Below are 26,850 nucleotides of genomic sequence, written 5' to 3'. Positions count from 1 at the left end.
TTGGTTGCCACAGACGACCACATCTTCCGTCCATTTAGTGTCCGTTTTGTGGAGATGTTGGAAAAAGGAGTGGGAAGCAAAAGCCAGCAAGTTTTTTCTTTTTTTTTCTCTCATAGAATAAATGAGAAAAACAAGACTGTTTAACAACAATCTTCGTAAAATTCTTGAAATGTGTTTTTTTTTTCATGGATATTTGAACAGTGAAAGTTTTCACCCCTGACAAAAGTGAACTGTAACTCGGGCGCCGTCCTTTTGTCTCCGTCTCTAGTCGGTACAGTAAATGATGCAACTAAAATCTATTTGTAGCTCACATTTCATCGTTAATAGCCACTTATAAACCCATCATGGCAAATCAATATGTTGGCAGATGTGAAATAGTTGTTGTTGTTGTTGAACTGTCGGCGTAAGCAGAGAGGAGCGATTGGGTATCGCTCATCCCTGCCTGATGTTCTCCTCCTGTCAGACAGAAAGTAATGGGATTTGACCGCACATGAAGGGAATTTGATGCCCTTATCATATGTGCTCCAAACGCCGCCGTTTCTCCCTCCCTCCATCACATCGTGACCGCGCTACACTTATTATTGTCGATGCATTTCAGCCGTAGAGGAACAAACACACACAAAAACATCTGGTCCAATCCGACTACGCAGTGCTCAAATATGCGAGGTGGAATCGTCTTTTTCACTCAGCCGCCTCCCCTCTCTGTCTTCTCAGGGTGTGCTGAGGAGAGCTTGTAAAGTTGTGACTAATACCGTAGCTGAGTGATTGAAAGCAGAGCTGATGGCCGTGAAGTAATCCAGATCAGGTAGACAAGACGGGGGTTTGGATGAGGCATCGTTGAAGGATTCTCCTCTTCGGTCCATGTGGAAGGAGTGACACGCTGCGAGTTACATGGATGGGAAGCGACGCGGACATTTTGGATGATTATAGCTTTGGATTGAGTCAATCGGTGGATATTGTATCACCAGGAAGTCTTTTTTTAAATACTTGTTTGCAAGAGAGACCTGGTCCAAATGGCAGCGTTGGGTAGATAACACAATACAGGGTTCTGGAATAGTCATGGAATTCTAAAATGGTTGTTTTCAGGCCTGGAAAAGTCCTTGGAAATCCCCAAAGTTTTGGAAAAGTCATGGAAATGTGTTAAGTGTTCATGTCGTTCATTTACGCTGAGTTTGAAATGATGAATATGCTTTTAAAAGAAAGACGCTCAGAATATAAGCCGGCATACATACAGGCATCTATATAAATGTTTATTCTCTTAATCAAACTATCTCTTATTCATTTGTGTCATTTAAGGTTTACTGTATGCGTTGTATTCTCATTGTTTTTTCTCACTTTTTCATGTTTAGAGATTTCACAAAATGTTTGGTCACGGAAATTTGGTTTAAAGTCATGGAAAGACAATGGTCAAGATGTGTATGAACCCTGCAACACCCACATGCTGACCACTGCCCATTTAATTTCATATATCTCAAATAGGTAAGCCCAAGTAGGAGGAACACGTCTTCCTCAAAGTGCCCACGCAGATGACTTGTACTTCCTATCGAGAGAATCGTAGGCAAACACTTGTTCCTCCTTTTTTTAAATTTATTTCCGAAAGCTTGCACTATACTTGCACTACGAAGAGACTATACTTAAACAGGAGATGTGCCGCATGATGATGGTTTGAAGGAATGAGACAGCGCTATAAAGGGGATCTCTAGGCCCCGCCCCCTTCTTTGTCAGTCTCGCGTGCAGAGATCGTAACTGTACACAATTATGTTGCGTGAACCAACAAGGCGCTGGCGCGATGTAAAGTTTGAGTCCCTATTCTGAATCTAATGAGGTAATTGAGTGTAAATTGCTGGCCTCAACAGCATCCCCCTTTGCCCACTCGACATGCGTACGACTCACTGTGTACGCGGGCCAGTGGCACAAAGGAGATCGCAGACACGGGAATTACCCCTTTCCCCAACAACTAGATTGTAATTTTCCCATCACCACGGTGAAGTTTTAGCATGTGGTGGGAGTCGGAGGAGGAAGGGTACAGAGTAACAATTACACCCGACAGAGAGCACAAATATGCAAAGGCAGCTAGACGGGAGAGGAGGAAATGGAGAGAGAGATTCAGCGCTATGGTCTATAAAAGACTTGATTGTTCTGGCTCCACAAGCGCTGCAGTCTTACTCCGAGATGACAAATGAGTCAGTAATGGAGGTATAACGGATAATAACGGCGTGGGATGATTCCCGAAGACAGCGGGGCTTCTCTCTGCGTCCGCTGAAGCCGAGGGCAGATAAGCAAGCGGCCTTCTTTCTGGACCGACCAATTTCAGTCGCGGACGTTTAAGTCTTATCAGTCATGGGTTGAAATTGCCAGACGGGGGGGGGGGGGGGGATAGGATTCTTCTTCAGGCGAGCTGACGCGGATAAATATCAAAGTGTCCCCCCGCGAGACCCTGGTTCTGTGTTAGTGAGAAGTTGCTCTGTTGGCGGGGAAGAAGCCCCGACGTGTAAGCTCAGCAGCAGCATTAGTGGAGGCCTTATATTTGGGATACAGAGCCTTTTGGTGGCCGAGACTCTCTGCCTCAGGATGGCTGGTCTTCCAGAGGGATTAGTTTTAGTTGCCCCTGTGAGAGATTGGAATCATATTGTGCTAATGGGAATAGCCCAGTGTCGTTAAGTCACACTGTTGTCTTCATCTGATTGATCTGTATTGGTGTGTGCAAGCGTGTAAACATAGTCAGCGTCTACCTGAATATGTTTGTTTTTTCCTCCATTATTTGCGACAAAAGTTCTTAATTAAAGGTGTAGGGTCCATTATTAGGCGAGATCTCGGGGTGAGGTTGCAGATTGCAACTTCTCAAGCGTGCCACAGGATGTTGGAGAACGGCAATGTCCCTATCTGGAGCCAGTGTTTGGTTTGTCCCTTCTGGGCTACCGTAGAAGCATGCATGTGGGTATAAAAGGCTCATTCTCAGGTTGCGAGTACACAACTGTTATTTTCAGGTGATTATACACTAAAGAACGCATATATCTATATATGTATATATATTAATATCGTATTCCATTTCTGCCATTAGATCCCCCTAAATGCTCCACCATGTGCCTTTTACAATTAATAAAGAATCAGTACATTGTCAAGTAGATAGATAGATAGATAGATAGATAGATAGATAGATAGATAGATAGATAGATAGATAGATAGATAGATAGATAGATAGATAGATAGATAGATAGATAGATAGATAGATAGATGTATACTTTATTCAGTGCTGGAGTAGCAAGCAAGTTACATAGAAGACACAACAATATAAGGTATGAAAAATACTCAATATATATATAACAAAACAGAACAGCAGAGCATATTAATTTAAGAAAATTAAACAATAAAGAAAGTGCAAAAATGCAAAGTATATGCAGTGTACATGAAGTGTGTATAAGTATGTGCAGTGACTAACTAAGTATTTAATTAGGTACAAAATCGATTTTTACCATATAGACTATTTATTTAATTAATTACCAGAAAACATTCTATGTCGTGATGTATTATCATTGAGTTATGAAATTACTTTTAACGGGATATAAGATGTTGGCCTCATTGCAGCCCTGCAGCCGGGTAGGAAGCCCCGCCCCCTCCCGGCCCGTCTTGTTTATTTAATCCATACAGTGTTGGGAGTCTCCGCCGGTTGCCTGGCAACCTCCCGGTGACCACGAGACTCCAGTAAGTCACTGCGTCTGGCCGAGAAATAGGAAACGCAACCCCCCTGTAAAAACACACACACTTCAGTTTTTGTTTTGGATTCAACCCAGTTGACCGTAAACATCTGTAAACACAGAGACAGAGTCACGCAGAAGAGGAACACGTTCCCTGTTTGAGCTTCGGACGACTCGGGGAACTAATATTTATGTCTGGAGATACCAAGATTAGTCGATTAATATAATACTCTTGATGGAAAAACAATCTGCCGCAACTATTTTGATATTTGGTCTATAATATCTGATAAAATAAGACATTTGAAGAAGGCTTCAGGACACTTGGATTGACACTAAGAGAATTGCAGCGTCATCAGAATCATCTGTATTGGCTTTATTATGTATTTATTATGTGTGTCTACACATACATGGAATTAGACTCCGCTTTCACGTAGCTCTCATCGTACATATATACATATTATATACAATAAACAAGACAAATATAAAAAAAGACATTAAAGACAACAGAGTAGTCAGAGTATCATGTCACCATTTCACAGAATGACTTGAGGCTTTAATTTTTAACATTGGTCTATTTTCAACCGTGATTTAAAAGTGAAGTGGATCACCAATATTATATGTTATAACTATATTATATAAGGTGAAGTGGATCACCAATATTATGTTATAACTATATTTTAAAGGTGAAGTGGATCACCAATATTAAGGACTATGTTAGCAGCCCTGTTCTTCTCTAAAAGGCTTTTCATCTGGAGAAATCTTCAACCTTTGCTCTTTGCATTAAAACACTTATAAAACAATTAAGCGGACCTTAAAGAAGGAGGTGGAAAGTCAAGGATTTCTTTTTTTTATCAGATTAATTAGATAGAAGCCTCAGCGAGGCCCAGAAGGGACTGCTAATTGGTTTAGGACACGCAGGAGAGAGAAAGAGAGAGAGGCTGGACCGCTGGGTATAAGGGAGTCTATTGGTGAGTCTAGTTAGCCCGGGCTTCAGTTCATGGATGATGAGGTGCGTGCTGTGAGAACGAGCGACGGGGATTAGCTGTTTGACGACGCTCTGCTCTGCTCACTTCGTTTAGCCTCCCAGGGAACTCCTGCTCCGCTCTTATCCACCAAGCACAGCTGCTGGACCCATTTGAACCGCCTGTACCTTTGTTCATTGTATAAGTCTGTGTGTGTGTGTGTGTGTGTGGGGGGGGTGAGGTACATGGCTCTCAGGTTACTCATTTCTCTCTGGCACAGGACTCGCTCTGTGTCTCACAATTTAGCAGAAGAGAGAAGCGGTGCAGCGGAGGAGGCAAGCAGAGCGGCTATTTATAGATCACTTCTGGCCTACTTGGCAACAGGAAGGAGATGAAGACAAGGAAAGGAACTATGGAGGCCAAGGAGGGACAAAATAGAAAATAGAACGTTCCAACTGGAGCACAGGCGCTTCGGGGCTGCTCGGGCCGGGGCGGAGAGGATGTGAGTTCTACTTCTGGGACTTCGGCGGCTCAGAGGCTGAACCTTTCTATTCCACGCCGCGCAGGACGTCCTCTCAGTCGCCGTCATTCCAAACAGGGGCTGCGAGGAATTTGTGTCGCTTTGCTGAAGATGACGTGAAGCACAAAGCGACCACTGTGCGCTCTGGGTGGTCGCAGTGTTTTCTCCCGGGAGATTAAAACAAGCAATACTTCGAGTTAATACTGTCGGGTTCGTACAAAGTTTGTCATGGCTTCAAGGTTAGAAGTTAAATTATAATATTAAAGATGGATTTTCAACATAATCTGGCGTTTCATCTAAACGGGTCCAAAGACTGGATCGCGACATTCGATAATAACACAAACTTATTGAATAAAATAAAAATAATGAGTACATTATACTATGTATTAATTAATACATTAAATTATGTATAATTTATTATAATAATCTAATTAAAATGTATTATATTATTTATAAAATAATATAATTAAAATGTATAATGTTATTTATAAAATAATAAAATAAAATTGGGTTATTAAATTAGTAAAATCTCTTACATAGTCAAGTTTGGAAGTCATGGAAACCAAAAATCCTTTAAAAGTGTAAATGAAACGATCCCATCATATTGTTTCATATCATGATCAAAACATTATATATATATATATATATATATATATATATATATATATATATATATATATATATATATATATATGATTGATTGCTGTGGTTATAAAGTAAATCATAAACTTTATTTTTTGCAATTGCATTAACGTGAACAACTAAGATTGTAGGTTTTGGTTTTCGGGACCTTGAGAAGTGCTTGCCTGAATCCCTGAATACTACTAGAGCTCATTCTCTGCTGTGTCGGGACTCGACCCCCCGGCTTAAAGCACACGGCACAGTCACCGACTCCGTGTGTGTTTGTCACAAGGTGCTCGTTAAACTTCTCCGTCACCACTGTGCTCCTCGTATTACGGTCGGATTAGTCGTCCAAGCATCCGCTCGGCCTGAAATGTGTGTGTACGTTCAAGTAGGAGACTGTGAGCGACTGCGTCCACGGGGGTTCTTAAACCGTGTGTTGTGTTCACATGAGGAATGAACGCGCTCTTTTGTGTCTCTTTTAAGTCATTGAGTATCACTCTGTGGTTGTTGTGGGTCCCTTTGTGGTCATCGTGTGTGTCTTTGAGGTTGTTTTGTGTATCTTTGTAGTGCTTTTGTGTCTCTTTGAGGTTGTTTTGCGTCTCTTTGTAGTGCTTTTGTGTCTCTTTGAGGTTGTTTTGCGTCTCTTTGTAGTCATTTTGTGTCTCTTTGAGGTTGTTTTGCGTCTCTTTGTAGTCATTCTGAGTCTCTTTGAGGTTGTTTTGCGTCTCTTTGTAGTCATTTTGTGTCTCTTTGAGGTTGTTTTGAGTCTCTTTGTAGTCATTTTGTGTCTCTTTGAGGTTGTTTTGCGTCTCTTTGTAGTCATTTTGTGTCTCTTTGAGGTTGTTTTGAGTCTCTTTGTAGTCATTTTGTGTCTCTTTGAGGTTGTTTTGCGTCTCTTTGTAGTCATTTTGTGTCTCTTTGAGGTTGTTTTGAGTATCTTTGTAGTCATTTTGTGTCTCTTTGAGGTTGTTTTGCGTCTCTTTGTAGTCATTTTGTGTCTCTTTGAGGTTGTTTTGAGTCTCTTTGAGGTTATTTTGAGTCTCTTTGAGGTTATTTTGTGTCTCTTTGTAGTCATTTTGTGTCTCTTGGAGGTTGTTTTGTGTCTCTGAGGTTATTCTGAGTCTCTTTGAGGTTATTTTGTGTCTCTTTGAGGTGATTTTGAGTCTCTTTGAGGTTGTTTTGAGTCTCTTTGAGGTTATTTTGTGTCTCTTTGAAGTGATTTTGAGTCTCTTTGAGGTTGTTTTGCGTTTATTTGTAGTGATTTTGTGTCTCTTTGTGGTTATTTTGTGTCTCTTTGAGGTTAGTTTGAGTCTCTGAGGTTATTTTGTGTCTCTTTGAGGTTGTTTTGCATCTCTTTGTAGTGATTTTGTGTCTCTTTGAGGTTGTTTTGAGTTTCTTTGTAGTGACTTTGTCTCTCTTTGTGGTTGTTTTGTGTCTCTTTGTAGTTGTTTTGTAATTGTTTTGGTCTTTTTGCACCTCCTTGAGGTTGTTTTGTGTCTTGTTGTAGTAATTTTGTGTCTCTTGGAGGTAGTTATGCACCTTTTCATACTCCTTGTGAGTCTCTTAAGTTTCTTTGCAGCTGTTTTTCATCTCTCTGTAGTTGTCTTGTTATTTTTTGTGTCTCTTTTTTGTCATTTTGCATCTCTTTGAGGTTGTTCTGCACCTTTTCATCATCGTCATGAGTCTCTTTGGGTATCTTTGTAGCTGTTTTGGTCCCTTTGTAGTCTTTTTGTGTATCTTCCTGGGTGATACGTGTGTCTTTGAGTGAAGTCTTGTAGTTAAAGACCAGCGGGGTCTCCTACACTGTGGACCCCCGGGCCTGTGCCCATTAGGCCCGTTCAGTCCACGACTCTTAAACCTTCGCTTTCCTTCTGTAGCCCAACGTGTTTAAATGAGGGGATGACATCATCTGCCCTGCTGCTGTATTTCAGCCCCACTTTGATTGCAGTCGCGGGGAAGCAGCTAAAAGCCCTTGTAGGGTAGTGAGTATTTAGGTATTTCACCTTAATCCTCCACAGGAATTTGGTCTTCAGGCCGTACCGGAGCAGGGAATTGATGTAGGTAGACGGCTGTGTCAGAGAACTTGCAGTGTGCCCTCTTCCTGTTGTTGTTCAACAGACAACACTAATGACCTTTACAGGAACATTTGTGTTGTTTTGAATTTGAATCGCAAGTGCTTCATTATACTGAACTTAAAGTAGGCCTTACTTCTTTTTAGATGGACCTACTTGAATTCCACCGAGGATCCTCTCTATGTCTCCTCTCAAAGGGCCAATCCACTTCAATCCCCTACTCGAGTACGGCAGTTACAGAAGAACATTTTGTCTGGCTTTATAGAGAGCTTTTTAAAATGTAAGACAATGAACAAAGGGACATTTCTGAAATGATCCCTATTTGACATACAAACTGGGGTGAAAGGGTGTCATGAAAGATGCTATCAAGTTGCATAATGGGAAGTGTAGGATCTAGTGTTTTTGAAGCTTAACGTGTCTGGATATCTCAGCCAGTGCTGCTTTGATTTTGACTTGATGAAAGTGCAACACACTTTTAAGGATCACCCCCCAAAAAAACACACATTTACTCTCTCATCTCTCGTGGTATTTAGCAAGGCAGATCATTTAGATTCTGTTTTATTCAGCCAGGATTTGAGATACTGTATCTGCCTCTGTGATTTATGCATTTATACCCCATTGCAACTCATTTGACAGTAATTTAATTTATGTTGCAATAATGAGATTTAATGTCAATTTACATCACGGTCAACATATTCCAGGAACCTGATTGGAACTGGTTGAACCTTTTCTCAAATAGAAACACTGTAGAAACTAGGGGCTAACATATTTTTTTTAACAATAGACCTTTTACTTATTTGCTCAATTAATCGTTTATTCATTCAGTAAAAAGGATCCCCATTAGCTGATGTTAATGGACCATATAATCTTCCGAGGTGCCGACATCCAGTTCATTTTACACACACTTGTGTTCAACTTCTATTCACCTCTAATTGTGTTACACGCAGAAAGCGGCTGTTCCCATTCATTCCTCGTACAGTCACTTACATCATCTTTAATTAAGTAGTCGTATGAATCAGCCTCGAGGGCCATCGCTGGGGAACGAGAGCAAACCATTACACACTACCAACACCAGACTATCGATCACCTGCTTGAATAATTCATCCTTAAATGGTATTTGAATGAGGACTTGCTGTTGGATGGACGTGCGCGTAAAGAGGGGAGCTGTTCCGATGATCGATGGCGTGATGAACCACTGTGGGTCTTTTAAGGCATTTGATTTTGGGAGCGGTAACATACGTTGGTGTTCATCTGCTGTTCTAGTGGAGTAATTTTGGGGGGTTTTACGCAATTCTGTTGCCGAAGAATTTAGAAGTTTAAAGCGATTACGATGCATGCGACCTGTGTTTGTTCTTATAGGGCGGCGTAAAGACGACTCCTGCAGCTCTTTCCCGGGCAATTTGTAGTTTCCTCAGTGCGGTTTTTGACGTAAAAGACCATTCTTATTTTAAATTGTGGCGTTTTTTTTTCCATTTTGTATTCCACCGGTCGAGGTATAACCTCCGACAAAAAAAAAGACAAGACCGTAGCGAGTAAATCTACTGCACTCACTGACACTCCTAGACACACACACACACACACACACACAGGGGTAATTGAGAAAATCTGTTCACCCAAATTTTGGGTGAACCGAGCCTGTAGGAGCTCCTGAAGTGAAGCAGTAAAATTAACACTTTGACTGCAACTCTTTTCATCGTTTGCGATACATACATTTTGGCTGCGTGTGTGTGTGCCGGCTTCATCCGCTGAGGCATGCCAGAGAGTGTGTATACAGCGCGTAGCGCGGACTAGCAGTGTTTTCTGTGTTTAAGTTGACACAGCTGGTGGGCAGGATGTCAGCTTCGGGCCCCTGTCTCTGTTTGTAATTCTCCCCTCAGAGAGCAGCCTTCCTTCGCTATAAATAGCCTCTACATGTGTGTGTGTGTGTGTCTGTGTGTGTGTGTTTTTTTGTGTGTGTGTGTGTGTGTGCCCCACCTCTCCTCTGTGTGCCCAGAGAGAATGATGTTCCTCCACACCACATTTCCATCCGTGGGCGTGTTTGTGTGTGTGTGTGTGTGTGTGTGTGTGTGTGTGTGTGTGTGTGTGTGTGTGTGTGTGTGTGTGTGTGTGTTTGATCTTTCCCATGTCCACTGTTCCATGTCTCACTGTATTTGTTCTGTATGCCCAGTGTGTGTTTTGTGTGTGTTAATGCGTGCAAGATGATGGTGGTCGTAATGATGATGAGTGTGTGTACTGTGTCGCCCAAGGAGAGATGCATGGTTTGATTTGATGTGACTCCCACACACACATACACACACACACACACACACACTCACACACACACACACACACACACACACATCCTGGCTCTATAGGAGACAGGGAGATCCTATTTCTGTATCATATCTTTCTGTTTTTCCATCATTCTTTTAAAGTGGCAATCTCTAATATTTTCATTTAAATAAATGTCGGTAAAGTCACGATCTATCCCCACGAAAACAAAATGCTGCATCACAGTTTTTCTCCATTGTTCTCTTTTTGTTTGAGTGAACAGGAGGTATGGACTATCTAGCAAAGTGGAATCTTACACCTACATACGTTATTGTCGTTGCAGAGCTGTCCGCCACTAGCACATTGCATTGTGGGATATTTATGCCGCCGCAGTGTCCAGTGTTAGCCTACTTTAATATTTCACCAGAAATAGTGTGACATTTTTGTTTCATACTCAGTAAACTAGAACTCTAATCACAATTCCATTGTTTTCACTCAAGTAGAAAGTCCTTTTAGCCTTTGCAGCATTTTCTCCTCCTCTTCCTCCTCCTCTTCTTCCTCCTCTTCCTCGCTTCCAAACCGACCATGAAATGTTCCTGCTGTGCGGTGGAACGTTCATGAAGTGATTACCTGATGATGCATGTCTGTTTTTAGACTGTCAAACTTGCAGTAGAGTAGAAGACATATTTGTGTTTAGTCGAGTTCCTCCGAGTTCAACAGATGGCCGAAGCAGCAGAGGCAGTCAATGGGACGTCGTCCTCGCCCTTCAACCCCCCGAAAACACACACACACACACACACACACACACACACACACACCTCTTTCTCTTTTCTTTTCTCTCTCTACTTCTACGTCCGTCGTTCGTTTTCTTTATTTTCTCCCTTTCTCTGGCCCAGGCAAAGGGGGTTGAGTAAGAGTGATGTGTGTTTATAGCTCTTCAGAGAAATGACGGTGTGTGTGTGTGTGTGTGTGTGTGTGTGTGTGTGTGTGTGTGTGTGTGTGTGTGTGTGTGTGTGTGTGTGTGTAATGGGTTTCCTTTCTTCTCCACTCTTTGGCCTATTCCTTTTATCCCATGCATGAAATTGTTGCTCAGTTTCACACACACACACACACACACACACACACACACACACACACACACACACACACACACATATAAACAGTACACACTTTTTTTTATCTTAATAGTTTCCTGTAGATAAAACCAAGAGGGTGGTCTGCGTCCGTCAGAAAGACTTTGTGTTATTTTTTTGATGGAACCATAAAAGTTGTAAAACTTAGTTTCTTGTGTCTCTCCTCCCTCCAGACGAGTATAAAGGAGGGACTGTTGCTGAAACAGACCAGCTCGTTCCAGAGGTGGAAAAAGCGCTACTTCAAACTGAGAGGCCGAACGCTCTACTACGCCAAAGACGCCAAGGTGAGCTTCCCTGTCGTGTCCGGGTTCAACACACGAGTCGGAAAAGTTGGAAAGATTTTCTTAAATGTCTGGAGGCAAAGCTTTCACAGGTTCAGAGACAAGCGGGCCTTCTGAAAGGAATATTTTAGCTCTCTTGCCGAGTCAGATGAGGTCGACGCCCCTCTCGTGTCCGTACAGTAAACAGCCCTTTTGGAGTTTGTTCACAACGCGGTTTGGCAACGTACAGTAAGTACGAAGTGCAACGGCATGTGAGCTAAACATTGAGCAAAAATAAGCAAAACAAATTGACTCTCCAGGTTCCGTGAGTGGGTCGAATACTTGAGCAGATATATACTGACATGTATTTGGCGGAGAAAGCCCTGGCGCGTAGCATTAGACCTGCGATAAAGTAGGAGCATGCAAGTCGGTTGGGTTTCAAAATGGCCGCTGTGACTCTCACGACCAGAACGTGTAGTTGTCTTTGTAAAAGCCACCGATCAATTTTAAATGCGTGCTCATCTGTGTTTCTTACCTAAGTTACTTCGAACAACTAGCTAAAAGTTACCACAACACGGTCACCTGTCGAAAATTCGAAATTCTGAAGATTATAAAAAAATTAAATGTGCAGAAACCAGACATTGTGATGGTTGTAACCGTTTGAATTCAACGTTTAAAGCTCGCTAACGCGCCTGGATAGCTCGGGTAAAACGGCTCTTCCGTTGCCAACATGTAGCCCGAGCCAGCTAGCTTAGCTTAGCTTAGCTTAGTTTAGCACAAAGGAACAGGAGGTAGCTGCTGGCTCTGTACAAATATTTCAAAGCACACTAAGTAACACGTCAGTTCATTGTTTTTCAGGACCAGTAACTTCCTGCAGCATCTGCTGGTTTCCTAGCAACTGGTCCGGTGATATGATGTATTAATTAGTGGGCTTTAGAGTTGCTGGTATTTTGTCGCCTTTGAACAGAGCCAGACTATCTGTTCGCAGCATTTATGCTAAGCTATGCTAACCCGCTGCTGGTTGTAGTTTAATATTTTCCCATATTTAATGTAATCCACCAAGCTCCCTCTTGTAGACGGATACTTATGATGCTGATTATGAGTTTCATGACATATCTAAAGTATTTTAAGGACATTTTTTGTTTTGGACTTTTTCCTCTTAATCTCTTTCCCCTTTTGCTTCTAATCTTCCTGGTCTTGAACATGTGTTTATGTGTGTGTGTGTGTGTGTGTTTATGTGTACGTGTGTGTGTGCACGCGCACTAGTCTGGCAGCGCCCTGGCACACTGGCAGGAGCGGGCGCTGCGCAGAGTGTCCCGGAGTCGCGTGTGCTGGCGAGTTCTGTCCGTGTGCTGGACGGGCGCGCGACGCGACGCTCCACCTCTGGGTGCCAGCGGATCTGAGGAAGGCCTAGTGAGAATCCGGGTCAGCACAGCACAGCCAGGGTCCAGAGCAGCTTAAGCATCCCCTACTTAACCATTCACCTGTACATGGTAGTGCTGCGTTCATGTCACATGGAGCTCCTGGGTCAAGTCAAAAATATCTTTATCGGAGCAAAAAAAGGTGGTAATTCGGACAGTGGGGAAGGTGAATTGAAGGAAATGAAACTCTTCTTGGATGAATTGTCCAGTGTCACCATATGACATTGATGCACTGTATATATATAAAGTATAGAAACAACCGACAGAACACACGTGTACAGAATCTGAGGCCACGCCTGGATTACCATGGCTTTCATTGCTCTACACTGTGTGTTGACGCTTGCCTCGATAGATAAGTGCCCATTCCCTACATGTCCGTCCACTCCGGTGTCTCCTAGGTGGCCTGGCTGGCTGTGCTGCCCTGTGCTGAGGAAGCCTGACCTCCTCATTGATCCATCAGGGAGGCTACATCTCAGCACTGCAGCTCGTCCTATCAGCCTCCTCTCCCCTCTCTCTCTCTCCTACAAACAGTAAACAACATGTTCAGGCCTTGGCGGTTCGGGGTAAAGCGGAAGGAGAGAGGAATCGGAGGAGGTAGGAGGTAGGAGGCTTGTTGAGATGCAGCCGCTGAGCTGAGCTCTGGATCTATGGGTTACAGAGGGTCTGGACGCTTGCCTTTGTCCACCATTCCCTGTCAGCTTTCATTACCGCTTCCCTCAAGACAGTGGAGCGTGTTGTGTGCCCCCCCATCATCACACACACACACACACACACACACACACACACACACACACACGGGGCGAGTGTGGTGAGTGAGTTAGAGGGAGAAGCAGTGTGTCAAAGGAACCGTAGAGAAGTTATCGCCCACATACATACGCACATGTGATGCAATGGTATAGCAGCCAAGAGCGCCGTGACAAAAGGGGTGCAGTGTGTGTGTGTGTGTGTGTGTGTGTGTGTGTGTGTGTGTGTGTGTGTGTGTGTGTGTGTTGGCATGTCGTTCATACTTAGGCCCTCTTGGCTGACACTCCATGCACACATTCGTGCGCACTTGAAGGCATATGTGGAAGTGCTGAGACACATGCTCCCTCTACACACACACACACACGTACACACACACACACACACACACACACACACACACACACACACACGGTACGCGTTGGCTGGGGTCCCTCTCCAGCCAGGCCTGGGGAGAGCGTCGTTAACTGGGCAATCCCTCTGACAGCTGCAGCAGCTCACTCCTCCCACGCACACACACACACACACACACACACACAGAGTCAGAGGGCATTCCTTTGACGCCATGGTTTTTTCTCTGGCCTGCGGCCCTTTAAGAGCTCAGCTGCGCGCCGTACGCATCGCGGTCCCGTTAGGATTTCATGTTCCTGTTTGTCGTCTCCGGCTCTCCTCTCTCGTCTTGTCTGCTGCTGTGTTGCATAGAATCGGCTCCGGCTCCGGCTCCGGCTCCTCCGCCGCCACATAGAAACGCCAATAAAGCGCATCAGCGTTCACTGTCCTGTGAGACGCACGATTCTCATTTAGGTGCAGAGTCAAAACAAAGGAAACTGCGGAGGGAAATCCTCACAGCAGCGACGGCTTACAGTCGCTGTTGTGTGTTATAGATGTCAAGATCTGACCTTAAGACACAACTTTAAGTTTACCTTTTTAAATATGACTTTCTGTTCATGCAGACCTCGGAATATTTAAATGGATCTACTATTATTAACATGCTAAATTCACCATATTCAAAGGTAATTTGAAGAATATTTCAATGAAGAATACACAGGATTTTGATTTTACTTTTATTTATTTCTATCTACAACTTGTGTGAAAACATCAAAATAATAAACCTACCTATTAATGTATTTAAGATGAGATGGTTAAAACAGTAAGAATGTTTTATTTAATTGTAGTGTACAATAGTTGCAATAGTTCAGATTTTTTATTTCGCCTTATTTCAGCACGGGATATGACCTAAGTAAGTGGAACATATGTATGTCTGAAGGGGTTGATGACAATAATGAGGCAAGTTGTAGTTTTCATTTCCTCATCATAAAACATAACCTATGTCTACCAAGTTTAAATATGTTTAAATATAACCAAATGGTCACAATAACCCCTGCAACAGCTGAGAGGAATGCACATCTGCCGTTTCCTTTATTTTCACTACACTACAGGGCATATATACTCATTAAGTGCTGTTTCTCACCCATTAGAGGTATTTGGGAAGTGGTGCATTATTTAAAGGATTGTTGGCTGCATATTTGATATCAGGATCATATTTCTCGTTGCCCTTTCATGATTCCGCAGTCGCTTCCATTCAGCACTGAGAGGTTCTACCTGTTCATGTAAGGCCTGCTTCGCTTTGGTCACGACAAGGCATTTCTCTCTCAGCCAATCACAGTTCACTTCATGCCCTAGTATGCGTGACAATAAGCTAAGTTCAAACCTCTGTTTAAAAAAAAAAAACATTGTCCAAAAAGCTCATCCTCCTGCTCTCTTTTGTGTCTTCCTCCTCGTCCTCCTCCTCCTCCTCCTCCTCTTCCTGGGACTTCCCTCTTTTCTCCCCCACCTCCTCTCCTCTGCAGTCCCTTATCTTTGACGAGGTGGACCTGTCGGATGCCAGCGTTGCAGAGTCCAGCACAAAGAATGTCAACAACAGCTTCACAGTGAGTCTTCCCACCCAAGCAGACACAGCGCGAGCCGTGGTCTCGATCCCCATGTAGTGCAAAGTTATGATGAAGATATTCAGAAGATTTGTATTTTTATTTATTTTGTATGTTTTAGTTGGTTGAAGAGCTTTACGTTTGGATGACAGAAATGATTTACACGGCCTGAGACTAAGAGTCTGAGTGTGAGATAACAGATTAAAAGCATTAAAAGCATCAAAACATAATGCAGAAGAAAACAAGATTTAAAAACAATGAAGAAGATTCATTTTAAAACATTCAAAAAACAAAAATACAACACAAGTTGCGGTGCAGTTTAAGAAATAAAATGCAGTCGTGAGATGCAGAAATTGATTAATATCTGTGAATCTGGTTCAATTAAAGGCAACAGCAAGCAGAACATTTGGAAGAAATAATGTCACCATTTTGTTAAAATCACTTGTTTTTTCGACAAAATGCTTCGATGGAGAGATCATCACCGGCCTGATGCCCGGCTGTCAAAATACGAAGCCACCGTTACACTCCGGTATTCTCACACACCTCCCAGCATTGCGCCTCACGTGTGGTCACGTTGCTCCCTGTCAGAAAACAAAGTGGCGCTGCTTGTGAATGCTCAAAGCCGGGAGAAGAATGAGCTGGGCGAGCGTGTGTGGGAGGCGGAGGGAAACGAGTATAATGAGCAACGGGGACGAAAACAGACAGCGAGCGAGCGAGTGGTGCCCTGTCCTTTCTATAAATGTCTCTCCCCGGGTGTTGCTATAAAAAGACACAAGGAGTGGGAGGAGGTAGGCAGCAGAACAGAGCCCAGAGGAGAGCGTGCCGCTATTTTTAGCAGCGCCTTGAAACGCTTCACTGAGTGCCTGGGATGGCTTAGCGTCTGCCATATTCATAAATAAGATTACAGTGGGCCTGCTGCATGTGCGTGCAGTCGTGACTGTTTTTTTGTTTGTGCCAGGGTTAATAAAAGGTTTGGAGATGAGCTCCGGGTAGCCTTATGAGCATCATAGCTTCATGATGAAGGGGCTAGGAGGGAGACGAGGGGACGAGGAAGGAGGGAAGGACAAAGGTACAACAACATTTTGCGGAGAGAAAGATCGATATGGAGGTGAAAGAAGTAGGGCACGTTGAATGAAGTTTAAGATGGCGAAGGGGAAAGACACGGCGGGGCAGAGCAGTGGAGGAAATCCTGGAGTGATGTCACACCGCCGCTGAACTGCACTCGCACACATGCTCCCCCCCGGGGGGAAAAGAGGAGGAGAGAAGGTAGAGCGAGAGCGCGAGAGAGAGAGAGAGAGAGGGAAGACAGATGCAGAGGGAACGAGGGGAGAGATGGAGAGGAAATGAAGACAGGAGAGGCGGCACCGAGCGAGAGAGGGAGCGCTGAAGCATAAAAACCAAAAGGTAACGCGACGCGCCGAGGCGGTGGATCACCGGCAGCGCCGACACACACACACACACACACACACACATGCACGCACGCAAATCTCTGTGATGCATCGACCCAGACGCAGTCATGCACGCCGACAGGGGGAGACCGGGCTTCGTCACACGGGTTCTGTGATCACAACTGAGGGAGAGAGAGAGAGAGAGAGACATAGACAGAGACAGACCACTGCAGAGGTCGCATTGTAGGGCTTTGCTCTGACTGTGCAGAGCCATCACCAGTCTCTCTGCCTCTCTCTCTCTCTGTCTCCGTCCGTGTGTCGGTCGCCCTCTGAGGATGAGTGATGCTGCCGGCGTCCTCCATGCAGGTCGGTGCTACTTGGTTGGTTGGATGAGTTGAGTCATGCCAGAGATAAGATTGTTGTCTGGAGCTCTGCAGGTGTAGCGTGTGCATGATGTGTTTTCACAGAGCGGGTTGCTAAGGGGATCTGGACCTACCAGCAACAAGAAATACTTAAATGTCACTAGTAGGGAGGAATTATCATTATTTATATATATATACAATATGTATATATATCTTTTTAATAGTTCAACAAATAGTAATAATGTTATTTAATGTTATTATTATCTTATAGAGTATAATAGTTCATAGATTATTTTTCAAATCCATCAAAAAATAATCTGCAAACATGTTAAGTACATGTTTAATGCATTTTTGATCTACATTTCTAACATTACAAACGTGTTATTTATTAACGGGCTACATTAAATTATTCCAGCATTATGGGGTTCCTCGGTATATTCTCTCACTTTTAATGTATTTTTTGGCTGAAAATAAATTTGCAACCTCTGGATGAGAGAAGGTAATAATCTCCCTCCTTTCCTCCAGCGCATTGCATAGTGGAGACATGCAACTGCTGTAAATATGCCTCTAAAAATAGTATTGTTTTATTATGTATGTATTTCATTTAACAGGGACAATAAAGATAGATGTTGCTGTGTAAGATTCATAAATGCAACGGGTGGGATGTTGAAGGGGTCTTTTTAATTTCCAGGGTAAAGCTACTAAACAAACATGGATGAAGCATCGTTAGGATGAAAACAACTGTGCATGTGGGTGTGCACGTGTCGAGGCGTGCATGTATTATTCATGACTGCGTCGGCACATCAATGGGGAAAGTATACGCGCGTGTGTGTGTGTGTGTGTGTGTGTGTGTGTGTGTGTATTTATACATTAAGATAAACTGCAGCGCTCGGCGTTCTCATCTTGTGCTGTTGTTTCATCGTGTGTGTTGAAAAGGATCCGGCGAGGCGGTGCCGCCAGGGAGCACCCTGAGGTGCACGTGAGGGAGGGAGGGCGAGCTCAGCCCAAACCATGAACTCCTTACAGACTCTCGCTGACTCGCTCGCGCTTATTGGATTGGCTCGCTCGTTACCGTCCACTGGAAATCCATGAAAAGAAAAACTCGTGGAAACTCAAATCGGGGGCAAATACGGCGCTCCGATTCGCTGTCGCGTGTTTTGATATAAAGCAGCTGTGTGTGTGTGTGTGTGTGTGTGTGTGTGTGTGTGTGTGTGTGTGTAAACAGTGACGGGTGTCCCTCATTATCAGTTCATCTGTTTGGCGGTTGCCTCTCCACTAAAACTAAGCGCTGATGAGGCTTATAATTACATGTTCTCATCATTGAGAGAAGAGGATGTTGATCAAAGAGGCCACTTGTCACTTGTCATTACACACACACACACACACACACACACACACACACACACATCTGATATATTCAGCTCTGAAGGTCAGTCATCAAGGGAGGTTTTCCACACTTGAGGGATGCCTAGAGCCATTTTTGGAAACAGCCGTTCCTGTTTCCCCTGGCAACCAATCTTATCACTACCCCGTTCCAGTCACGACACACACACACATAGAAACAAACACACACACCTAGAAACAAACACACACACCTAGAAACACACACGCGCATGGACACAGCACACCAGCAGAGAGACACTGTGATCTATGTCCAAAGGGATCAATTTGCCCACACACACACACACACACACACACACACACACGCACACACACACACACACACACACACACACACACACACACACACACACACAGAGTAATCCTTACAGATCCTGGTGGAAATCTGTATTGTGATTAACGGCGGAGAGGAAAAACATAGAATCCTCTGAAGAGAGAGAGAAAGAGGGAGAACAACAGATGCACTCTTCTCGCAGGCCGACACACACACACGCACACACACACACACGCACACACACACACACACATACACATAATTAGCTGGCAACACACTTTCAGTAATCTGGGAGTTGTTGTGTCCACTTTCTCAAAAATAAGGAGGAAGGATGCTAATGTGATTAGCTTTAAAATCAAGGGGAGGGTAAGGAGAGGACAATAGTTACACACACAAGAACACACATGTTCATATACAACGTTTATGGAGAGATTCCGTTTATTGGACCGATTAATTCAGGTGATTCATGTGGGAACTCAGTCAGGTGGATGCTCAAGATACTCCATACAGAAAATACATGACTCATAAATAACAATAACAGTATCACCACATTGTCTACTTTCTGTAGTTGATAGTTGTTGATGCTCGTTGCTACAAACACAGACCTGTGTCGTGTTCCACACCCTGATGTCTGTTTGGGTTATTTCTCTAGTACAATAAAGAAATAAAACAGGTTGCTTTTCTGCAAGTCTAACGTTACAAAAAGTAACTCCATCACTAACGTCGGGTATATTTGACCCGATAAAATGTACCTGGTGAAAAATACTTATCATCAAAAAATACAAGGCAAATTGAAGTACTCTTCTTTTTTTTTTTACCCTATAGAACTAGAAAACGAAAATCAGGTATCATGGGGGGGACCCTAAAGAAAGGCTCAAAATCGGGTGAAAAATGTGGGAATCGTCAATAAAACATGATTAGAAATATAAATAATGGAGCTATGAACTTGTTCTTTGGTCCCTTCAATGATAATGTCCACTCAACATTTGTTTCACCCTCTATCACTAATGTTGGGTGAAAATCACCCGAACACGTGCCTGTTCCAGGGATTGGAGCAGAGAGACACGCCCACCTTCAATAAGACACGCCCGCCTTCGATAAGACACGCCCGCCTTCGATAAGACACGCCCACCTTCGATAAGACACGCCCACCTCCGATAACGTCAGTGAGCAGCATGAAGCTACACAGTTACTGTTCTAGGGTTTTAATCTGTGAAGCAACGCCCCCTTCTGATAAATCAGTGTGTCGTTGAACATTTTACATTTGACCAAAACTACGATCAATGGACGCTCTATTCCTTGTGGTGGGAAAAATGCTGCATTCAGCAAAACTGTTGTTCAGCGTTCCTCCCAGATGGATTCCCACAGAGACACCTCTGTCCGCCTCGCCAGCTTTAACCAGATTCTGGTGAAATGTACATTTTCTGTCTCTTTTTCCCGCCCTGGAAGCGGGAGAATGAGCCGTGACAGCTGCAGCTGGTCGTCACACATTTGATTGTTTATGCAGAAAATGGTTTTGATCTTTTAGAAAATGCCCCTTTTGAAAAGGGTTTGTTTATTTCCTATAAATGGCCGATGAAGGAAGTGTGGGACTCGGGGCCGATGTAAAATCCACGGTTAAAAAAAAAAAGGAAAACCCCACCTTTTTAAATGCAAAACTGTGTGATCAGAGGCCTAAAAAAAGGCTCTAAAAATGCCGCTTGGGAAACTTTTGGCTGGCGGCAACATGTGGCTGTAAACCGGCAACAGTGACCTTCACGCAGAGAGAAAAGCAGATGTATGCTAAGTGCCCCAACGTGCACGATACACTCATGCACACCACACACACACACACACACACGTGCATTGGTGTTTGTTGTGCACCTGCTGTTTTCCACACCTTGTGGAAGCCTCAGGTGCTGCTGGTCTCAACAGGCAGAACAGACAGAGAAAGAGAGAGAGAGAGAGAGAGAGAGAGAATCTCCCTTTGAAGATTTACTTTGTCACCGAATCCTTCACGGGGAGGAGAATACGATTTCCTTTGCACTTGTTCACTCCCTTTGTCGTTGACTAATGGATGTGCGTTGGGTCTGCAGGATGTGTGGATCGCACAGCAAGACATTTATCCAATTAGCGCCAAAACGGGTGTAATTCAAGAATGGAACAAAGCGCCCGCTGCAGCTTGAACGTATGGCTTCAGATGGCGGTGGGTAGTTGGTCTGGAACAGCGTGCCGAAAGAAATCAATAAGCAATTTGGAGGAGAAGAAGAAACACAGCAAATTGTGTGCAGCACACAGTGATACTGACAGTAAACAGACCATTACCCTCCGACAATTTCACATTTTCGTCCACAAAAAGGAACGCTAATTCAACCAATTTACCCTTTTGCTGAAAGGAATACAGACGGAAATTTGGTTAAATTAATTTCGATCTGTTAAATAAATACATAGAATTAAAGGTACAGGGTGTAGCATCTATTGGTGGAAATGAAATATAATATGATTTTTTTTTCTTTCGTGTATAATCGCCTGAAAATAAGAAACATTTTTGTTATCCTAGAATGAGCCGTTTAGATAGATAGATAGTTTGTGGCAGCAGTAAGCAAAGTTACATAGAAGACACTAACATATTAGGTATGAATAATACTCAGAATACACAACAGAACAGCAGGGCGTTTTAAATGTAATAAAATGAAACAATAAAGAAAGTGCAAAAATGCTAAATATATGCAGTGTATATATAAGTATATACAGTGAAATAGAAGAATGTACAAGTATGTTTACATCTACCTAAGGAGAGCGGCCCCGCCATGTTTCTACAGTGGCCCAGAGGGGACAAACCAAACACTGGCTCTATAGGGGCGTTTTTGCGTTTTTCTCGTCAGCCACCATAGTTCTCCACACTTGGCAGTTTCTGCTAGATAGATGCATCCTACACACCAGACCTCTCAGTATTTCTCTTGATGAAATCAATTATATTGTTGCAATATCACGTTTCTCTGATGATTTCAAACTTTTTGCCAATCCAGAGAGGACATCTGTGCTCAGTGTGACCTGAACACGACTGATAGGAAGTAGCTTTCATCGTGGAGAGGAGAGGAAACATCAGCATCACTGCTGGGAGATGAATATTGAGTAGCGTGATATTGTCCTCCTGTGTGCGTGCGTGTGCGCGTTTGTGTGTGTGTGTGTGTGTGTGTGGGCACGCATTCAGCCTCACCATCCTCAACATCAGGGACCCGTTGAGTTCGAAAGAGAGGGTGAGAAAGAAGAGATGAGGGCGCATAAATAAGTGATGGGGTGCTGAAAGGGTGCCGCATGTCTGCTGGGTTATCTACAGGGAGACTGCGCTTAAACACACATGCACAACACTCGCACAGAGAGGGAGGACAGGAGTGTGTGTGTGTGTGTGTGTGTGTGTGTGTGTGTGTGTGGGGGGGGCTCTTAGCCTTTTTCTGAGGCGCTTTGCCTGTCAGCACATATCTGGCTCAAAGCAACATAGAGGGCGAGAGGAGGGGGGGATAAATGCTGGAGCGGAGGAAAAAACTAACTCAAGAAGGTGTTGGAAGATGAGTGAGCGAGAGTTAATGAGAGAGAGAGAGAGAGAGAGAGGGAGCGGGAGGGAGGGAGGAAGAAAGAGAGAGGGAGGGGGCTTCTCATCCTCTCCCTCTCTCTTTCTCCCTTAAAGACGGAGCTGCTCGCTCTCTCCTCTCAGTGGCTGAGGAGGAAGCCACTGGTGAAATTCATCTCTCTCTCTTTCTCTCTCTCTCTCTCTCTCTTTCTTAGCTACAGTTATCTGTCTCACTCTCTCACCCGTGCACGCTTCCCTCCCTCTCCCTCCAGGTGATCACTCCGTTCCGTAGGCTCATCCTCTGCGCCGAGAACAGGAAAGAGATGGAGGACTGGATCAGTTCGCTGAAGTCCGTCCAGTCCAGAGAGCATTACGAGGTAAGAAATCAACAGATCCACGAGTGTGTGTGTGTGTGTGTGTGTGTGTGTGTGTGTGTGGGTGTGTGTGTGTGTGGCAGGGAGGAGGAGAGCGATGGTGCGCCACGAGCAATAAATCTGTTTTCAGGCGTATCCTCTTTTGGAGATTTTTGCCAGTGATGTTTCTGTTTAGTTTTTTTTTTTTTGGACCAAATATTCCCACCTGAGGATGCTCCTCCAAGTGACCGCATCCTTGCTAGCGTTGCGTGAAAGGAAAAAGGTGACGAGCCCCAGATCGATGTGTGTAAAGAGTAGCGCGAATAGGAGTTGCACGTCATGACGCCGAAGGCACCTGCAGAGCCAAGAAGTTGTTAATGCAGAAGCAACACGCTCTAATGTTGGAGATTCAGAAGCACACAAAGCACCAGCGGACATACATAGAGATACAGTGAAGAACACGCACACACACACACACACACACATACAGTATCATCAGCATCCCAAGGGGGGAAGACAGCAGTTGCTGCATTTTAATGGCTTTGATTTGGGAGGGAAATCTTATATAAGACCCCATCCCTCACCCCTTTACTGCACTGCAATGCAGCAGCAGCCCCCCTCACTCAGAGCTCTCTGGGTACACACACGTGTGTGTGCACACACACCAACGCGCGCACACACCCGAGCCGAGGAGCCGGCATTTAATAACCGGTTCCTCTCGTGCAGCACCCGAGAGAGGTCCCGGTCCAGGAGCACCTGTTAGGATTCCTAGTTAGGAAACGGCCGCCTCTAAACGCAGGGCGCCCACGCTCACCGCTCCACAGCGGGGCTCTCCTCACGCACTAATGTATAGAAGCATCCAATTTCCCCCGCGAGCAGGTGCTGCTTTTGTAAAAATCATGGAGCGGCAGAGTCACACTAATGACTGTCGGCTAGCAGAGGCGGGTTTTTATCCCCGCGGAGTCCTGGTGCATGTCCTGCTGCGTGCTCTCTTAATGCCAGACAGGTAGCGCCGTCACGGGGATCCTTTTATAGCGCCGAGACCCGAGGGGGGGGAATTATTATGATAAGGGGAAAGCTAATACGCAAGGGGACGAATGGGCTGAGTGTGGAAAGGTGTCTCCTCGTTCTTATATTTCATGTTGAATTTTGTTGGTTTCTTTCTGCTTGTAATTACAATGAAAATATGCAGTCGTTTGTTATGCGGCCCACAGCAGGGATCAATGTTAATGTTTTTTGCCCGGTCAGGCCAATAAAAAATGAAAGAATTCACAAATCTACTTGATTTTTACTAGCTGTGATAACAACTCGGGCGCTTTACTCGCCCCCGGGCCTGAGCCCTGCTGCACACTAGCTATGCCGTTGTATTGTTGTTCTTTTCTTGATGATGTAGTGCACTGTGCTTGCCTTTTTTCTGTGACTGTCATCCCAGCGCTGCCAACCTGTTTTAACCTCTCCTTTGCCAGACGGCACAGTTTAATGTGGAACATTTCTCAGGGATGCACAACTGGTACGCCTGCTCCCACGCACGGCCCACCTTCTGCAACGTCTGCAAAGACAGCTTGTCTGGGGTCACGTCCCACGGCCTCTCTTGCGAAGGTAGGTGGCACACAAACACACACACTGTTCTACACCTTCTCTCTAAAGATCAGACGGACTAATGTGGCACTGCGAGCCGCGTTGGCGGGTCTATAGGAAGGTGTATGACTACATTGCGTAAGGACTTGTGAGTCACTGAAGTGAGAAAAGTCTTTGTTCGAATGCCCGTCTAAGCAGAGCGGAGCGGATATACCGGAGCCAGCCTTTGAAACGCTCTCGGTTCCAGAGTTGGATGCCCATCAAACTGTTGGCTTGAAGTGGAGGGAGTGAAGTGGAGGGAGTGGTGAACCGCCATTGACGCTGGCGCGGGCTCTAGCCATATGCTTCAGTGTCGTACCGTGTGTTAGATAAGGCGTTGACTCACGTCATTTGAATTTAATTTCTCGCATATATCCCCAAGTGGAGAAAGAAAGACTGATAATGGCTTCTGTGAATGACGACACATCTCCTCACCTCGCCTGTGAAAGAACGCTGAAGTGGAGTGCGAAGTGGTCGGGGTTTGACACTTCTTTTCTTTTTTTTCCTCGCTTTCTTTGAGCTGATGTAAAGTGTCAGTGACAGGCAGCAGACCTTAATGAGCACCATCTGCATATCCTCTCGTTCTAATTTAGCTAATGTTCCCCCGTGAGCGCGCGTCTCAGACAGCCCATTCCTGTGTGTGTGTGTGTGTGTGTGTGTGTGTGTGTAAGGCAGTAAGAGCCACTCCACTCAGGGCTCATTATCCTCTACAACGCGGCCCTCTCACGTCCAGGACGGAGAACAAAAGAGAGAAGACAGAGAGCGATGGAGAGTCATTAGAGCGGCATCAAACCCTTGTGATCTAAATCGGCTCATCCCGCTCCACGCACCACTTTCAACAAACAAGATGCAACTGAGATCGCGGGGCCTTTCATCCCCAAAAAAAAAACAAAACACGGAGTCGTGGTTTACAGCGGACACTCGCTCTCTATTGGCCTCGTAAAGATTCCCTTTAGATGCATCAGTTGATAGTTAATTTTGATTAGATTAGAGTATTATTTTAGACATGTGGTGGCGGGATGTTCGACGCACAGCGTTGTGTATGTAGGGCCAAAGGTCACCCAAAGCACTATATTTGAGTATGTCCCGATACGTAGTTTTTCTAAAGCAATGTGCCAAAAACATTGAGTGCATCAGCACGCTCGTCACCGGAGTTGCTCAGTCCCGACGTCTGACTCCGGACGGTGTGAGGAGGAGGTGATCGCCCGTGAGAACGAGAGGCGGTCTGTGAGAATGGCACAAAGAAGGGAGAGAAGAAAAGAGAGTGGAATGGAGCCGGCGGTTGAGCTTCTCTATTAAATGTGGAGAGCAGCCAGTTTCGCAGCAATTACGAGGCTTAAATTTCCCTTCGATTTCCTGCGCATGGCGGCCGGCTCCCACCCCCCCCCCCCCCCCCAGTCTGGCTGTGTAAACGCCCAGGGTAGGGCCTGTCCATTACCAGGCCTTGGTATCATGTCCTCTGAATTCTCTTAATGCTCTGCTAATGCTCCCTAACAGCATTTAGCGGTCGACTAAATTGAAACATCAATTGTTGCTCCCGGATATGACTCTGATTTAGTTTGTATATCTGCGCGGACTTCCTAATGACAATATTGCGTGTGTGTGTGTGTGTGTCAGTGCTGTGTGAGAGCGTATGGGTGGGTTGGGTGGAAGCAAAGTTCCCCAGAGCACAGACATTATTCATGAGTCTGCTAAGTGCCTCATCCTTAATGGAGAAAAATAGGGCGAGAGCAATCTCCATCTGCCTATACATCTTCATAGGAGCTGTTCGTTTCTTATTCAGAGCAAGCTGCATTAACTACATTAAAGTCAAATGTGTGAAATGTTTTAAGTGCTTTTCCTGGCGTTGCAGTGGCTGTAGCTCCTCGTGCTAACACACACACACACACACGACAGATGGACAGATATTCATGGTGCTATAAGTCACTTTGTTACTAACTGAGGTGCAGCAGGATTTTTGTCTTTGTTGTTATTCTCTTACTTCAACCTTTTTAAAGTTAAATGTTTGGAGAAATACGCATTTACCTGCTGTCTTGTTTAGAGTTAGATGAGAAGATTGACTCTTCTGCCTGTTAAATACCAAGCAGGAGCAAGGAGACGCCTAGCTTAGCTTAGCTTAGCTTGATATTTTGAAGGGATTTTTAACCATTTTTATCGATTTTCACGGAGTCAAAATGGTAAAATTGTGTATCACGTCTGGCTTAGTAAATGGTATCAACCCAAAAATTGCTGCAAAAACAGAGGAGGCATTTGATCACTGAAATGGCAATCATATACTTCATGATGTTCTAAGCCCTTA

The 26,850-nt window shown here is 44.5% G+C and overlaps 1 protein-coding gene across 1 annotated transcript in view; it reads left to right on the top strand.

Annotated features, from left to right (window-relative positions):
- Positions 1-26,850, top strand: part of dgkh (diacylglycerol kinase, eta) — a gene marked incomplete at both ends in the record, with an annotated part of 52,303 nt that overhangs the window by 3,106 nt on the left and 22,347 nt on the right. Inside the window, 5 exons of the mRNA XM_079231342.1 lie at positions 11,430-11,540; positions 12,783-12,941; positions 15,529-15,609; positions 22,854-22,958; positions 24,401-24,533. Of these exons, the coding sequence (XP_079087468.1) occupies positions 11,430-11,540; positions 12,783-12,941; positions 15,529-15,609; positions 22,854-22,958; positions 24,401-24,533 (589 nt within the window). The remainder of the gene's footprint in view (positions 1-11,429; positions 11,541-12,782; positions 12,942-15,528; positions 15,610-22,853; positions 22,959-24,400; positions 24,534-26,850) is intronic.

This window comes from Taurulus bubalis (assembly GCF_910589615.1).
Source record: "Taurulus bubalis genome assembly, chromosome: 15".
Taxonomy (NCBI): Eukaryota; Metazoa; Chordata; class Actinopteri; order Perciformes; family Cottidae; genus Taurulus; species Taurulus bubalis.
This window is presented reverse-complemented; position numbering and strand designations above follow the sequence as displayed.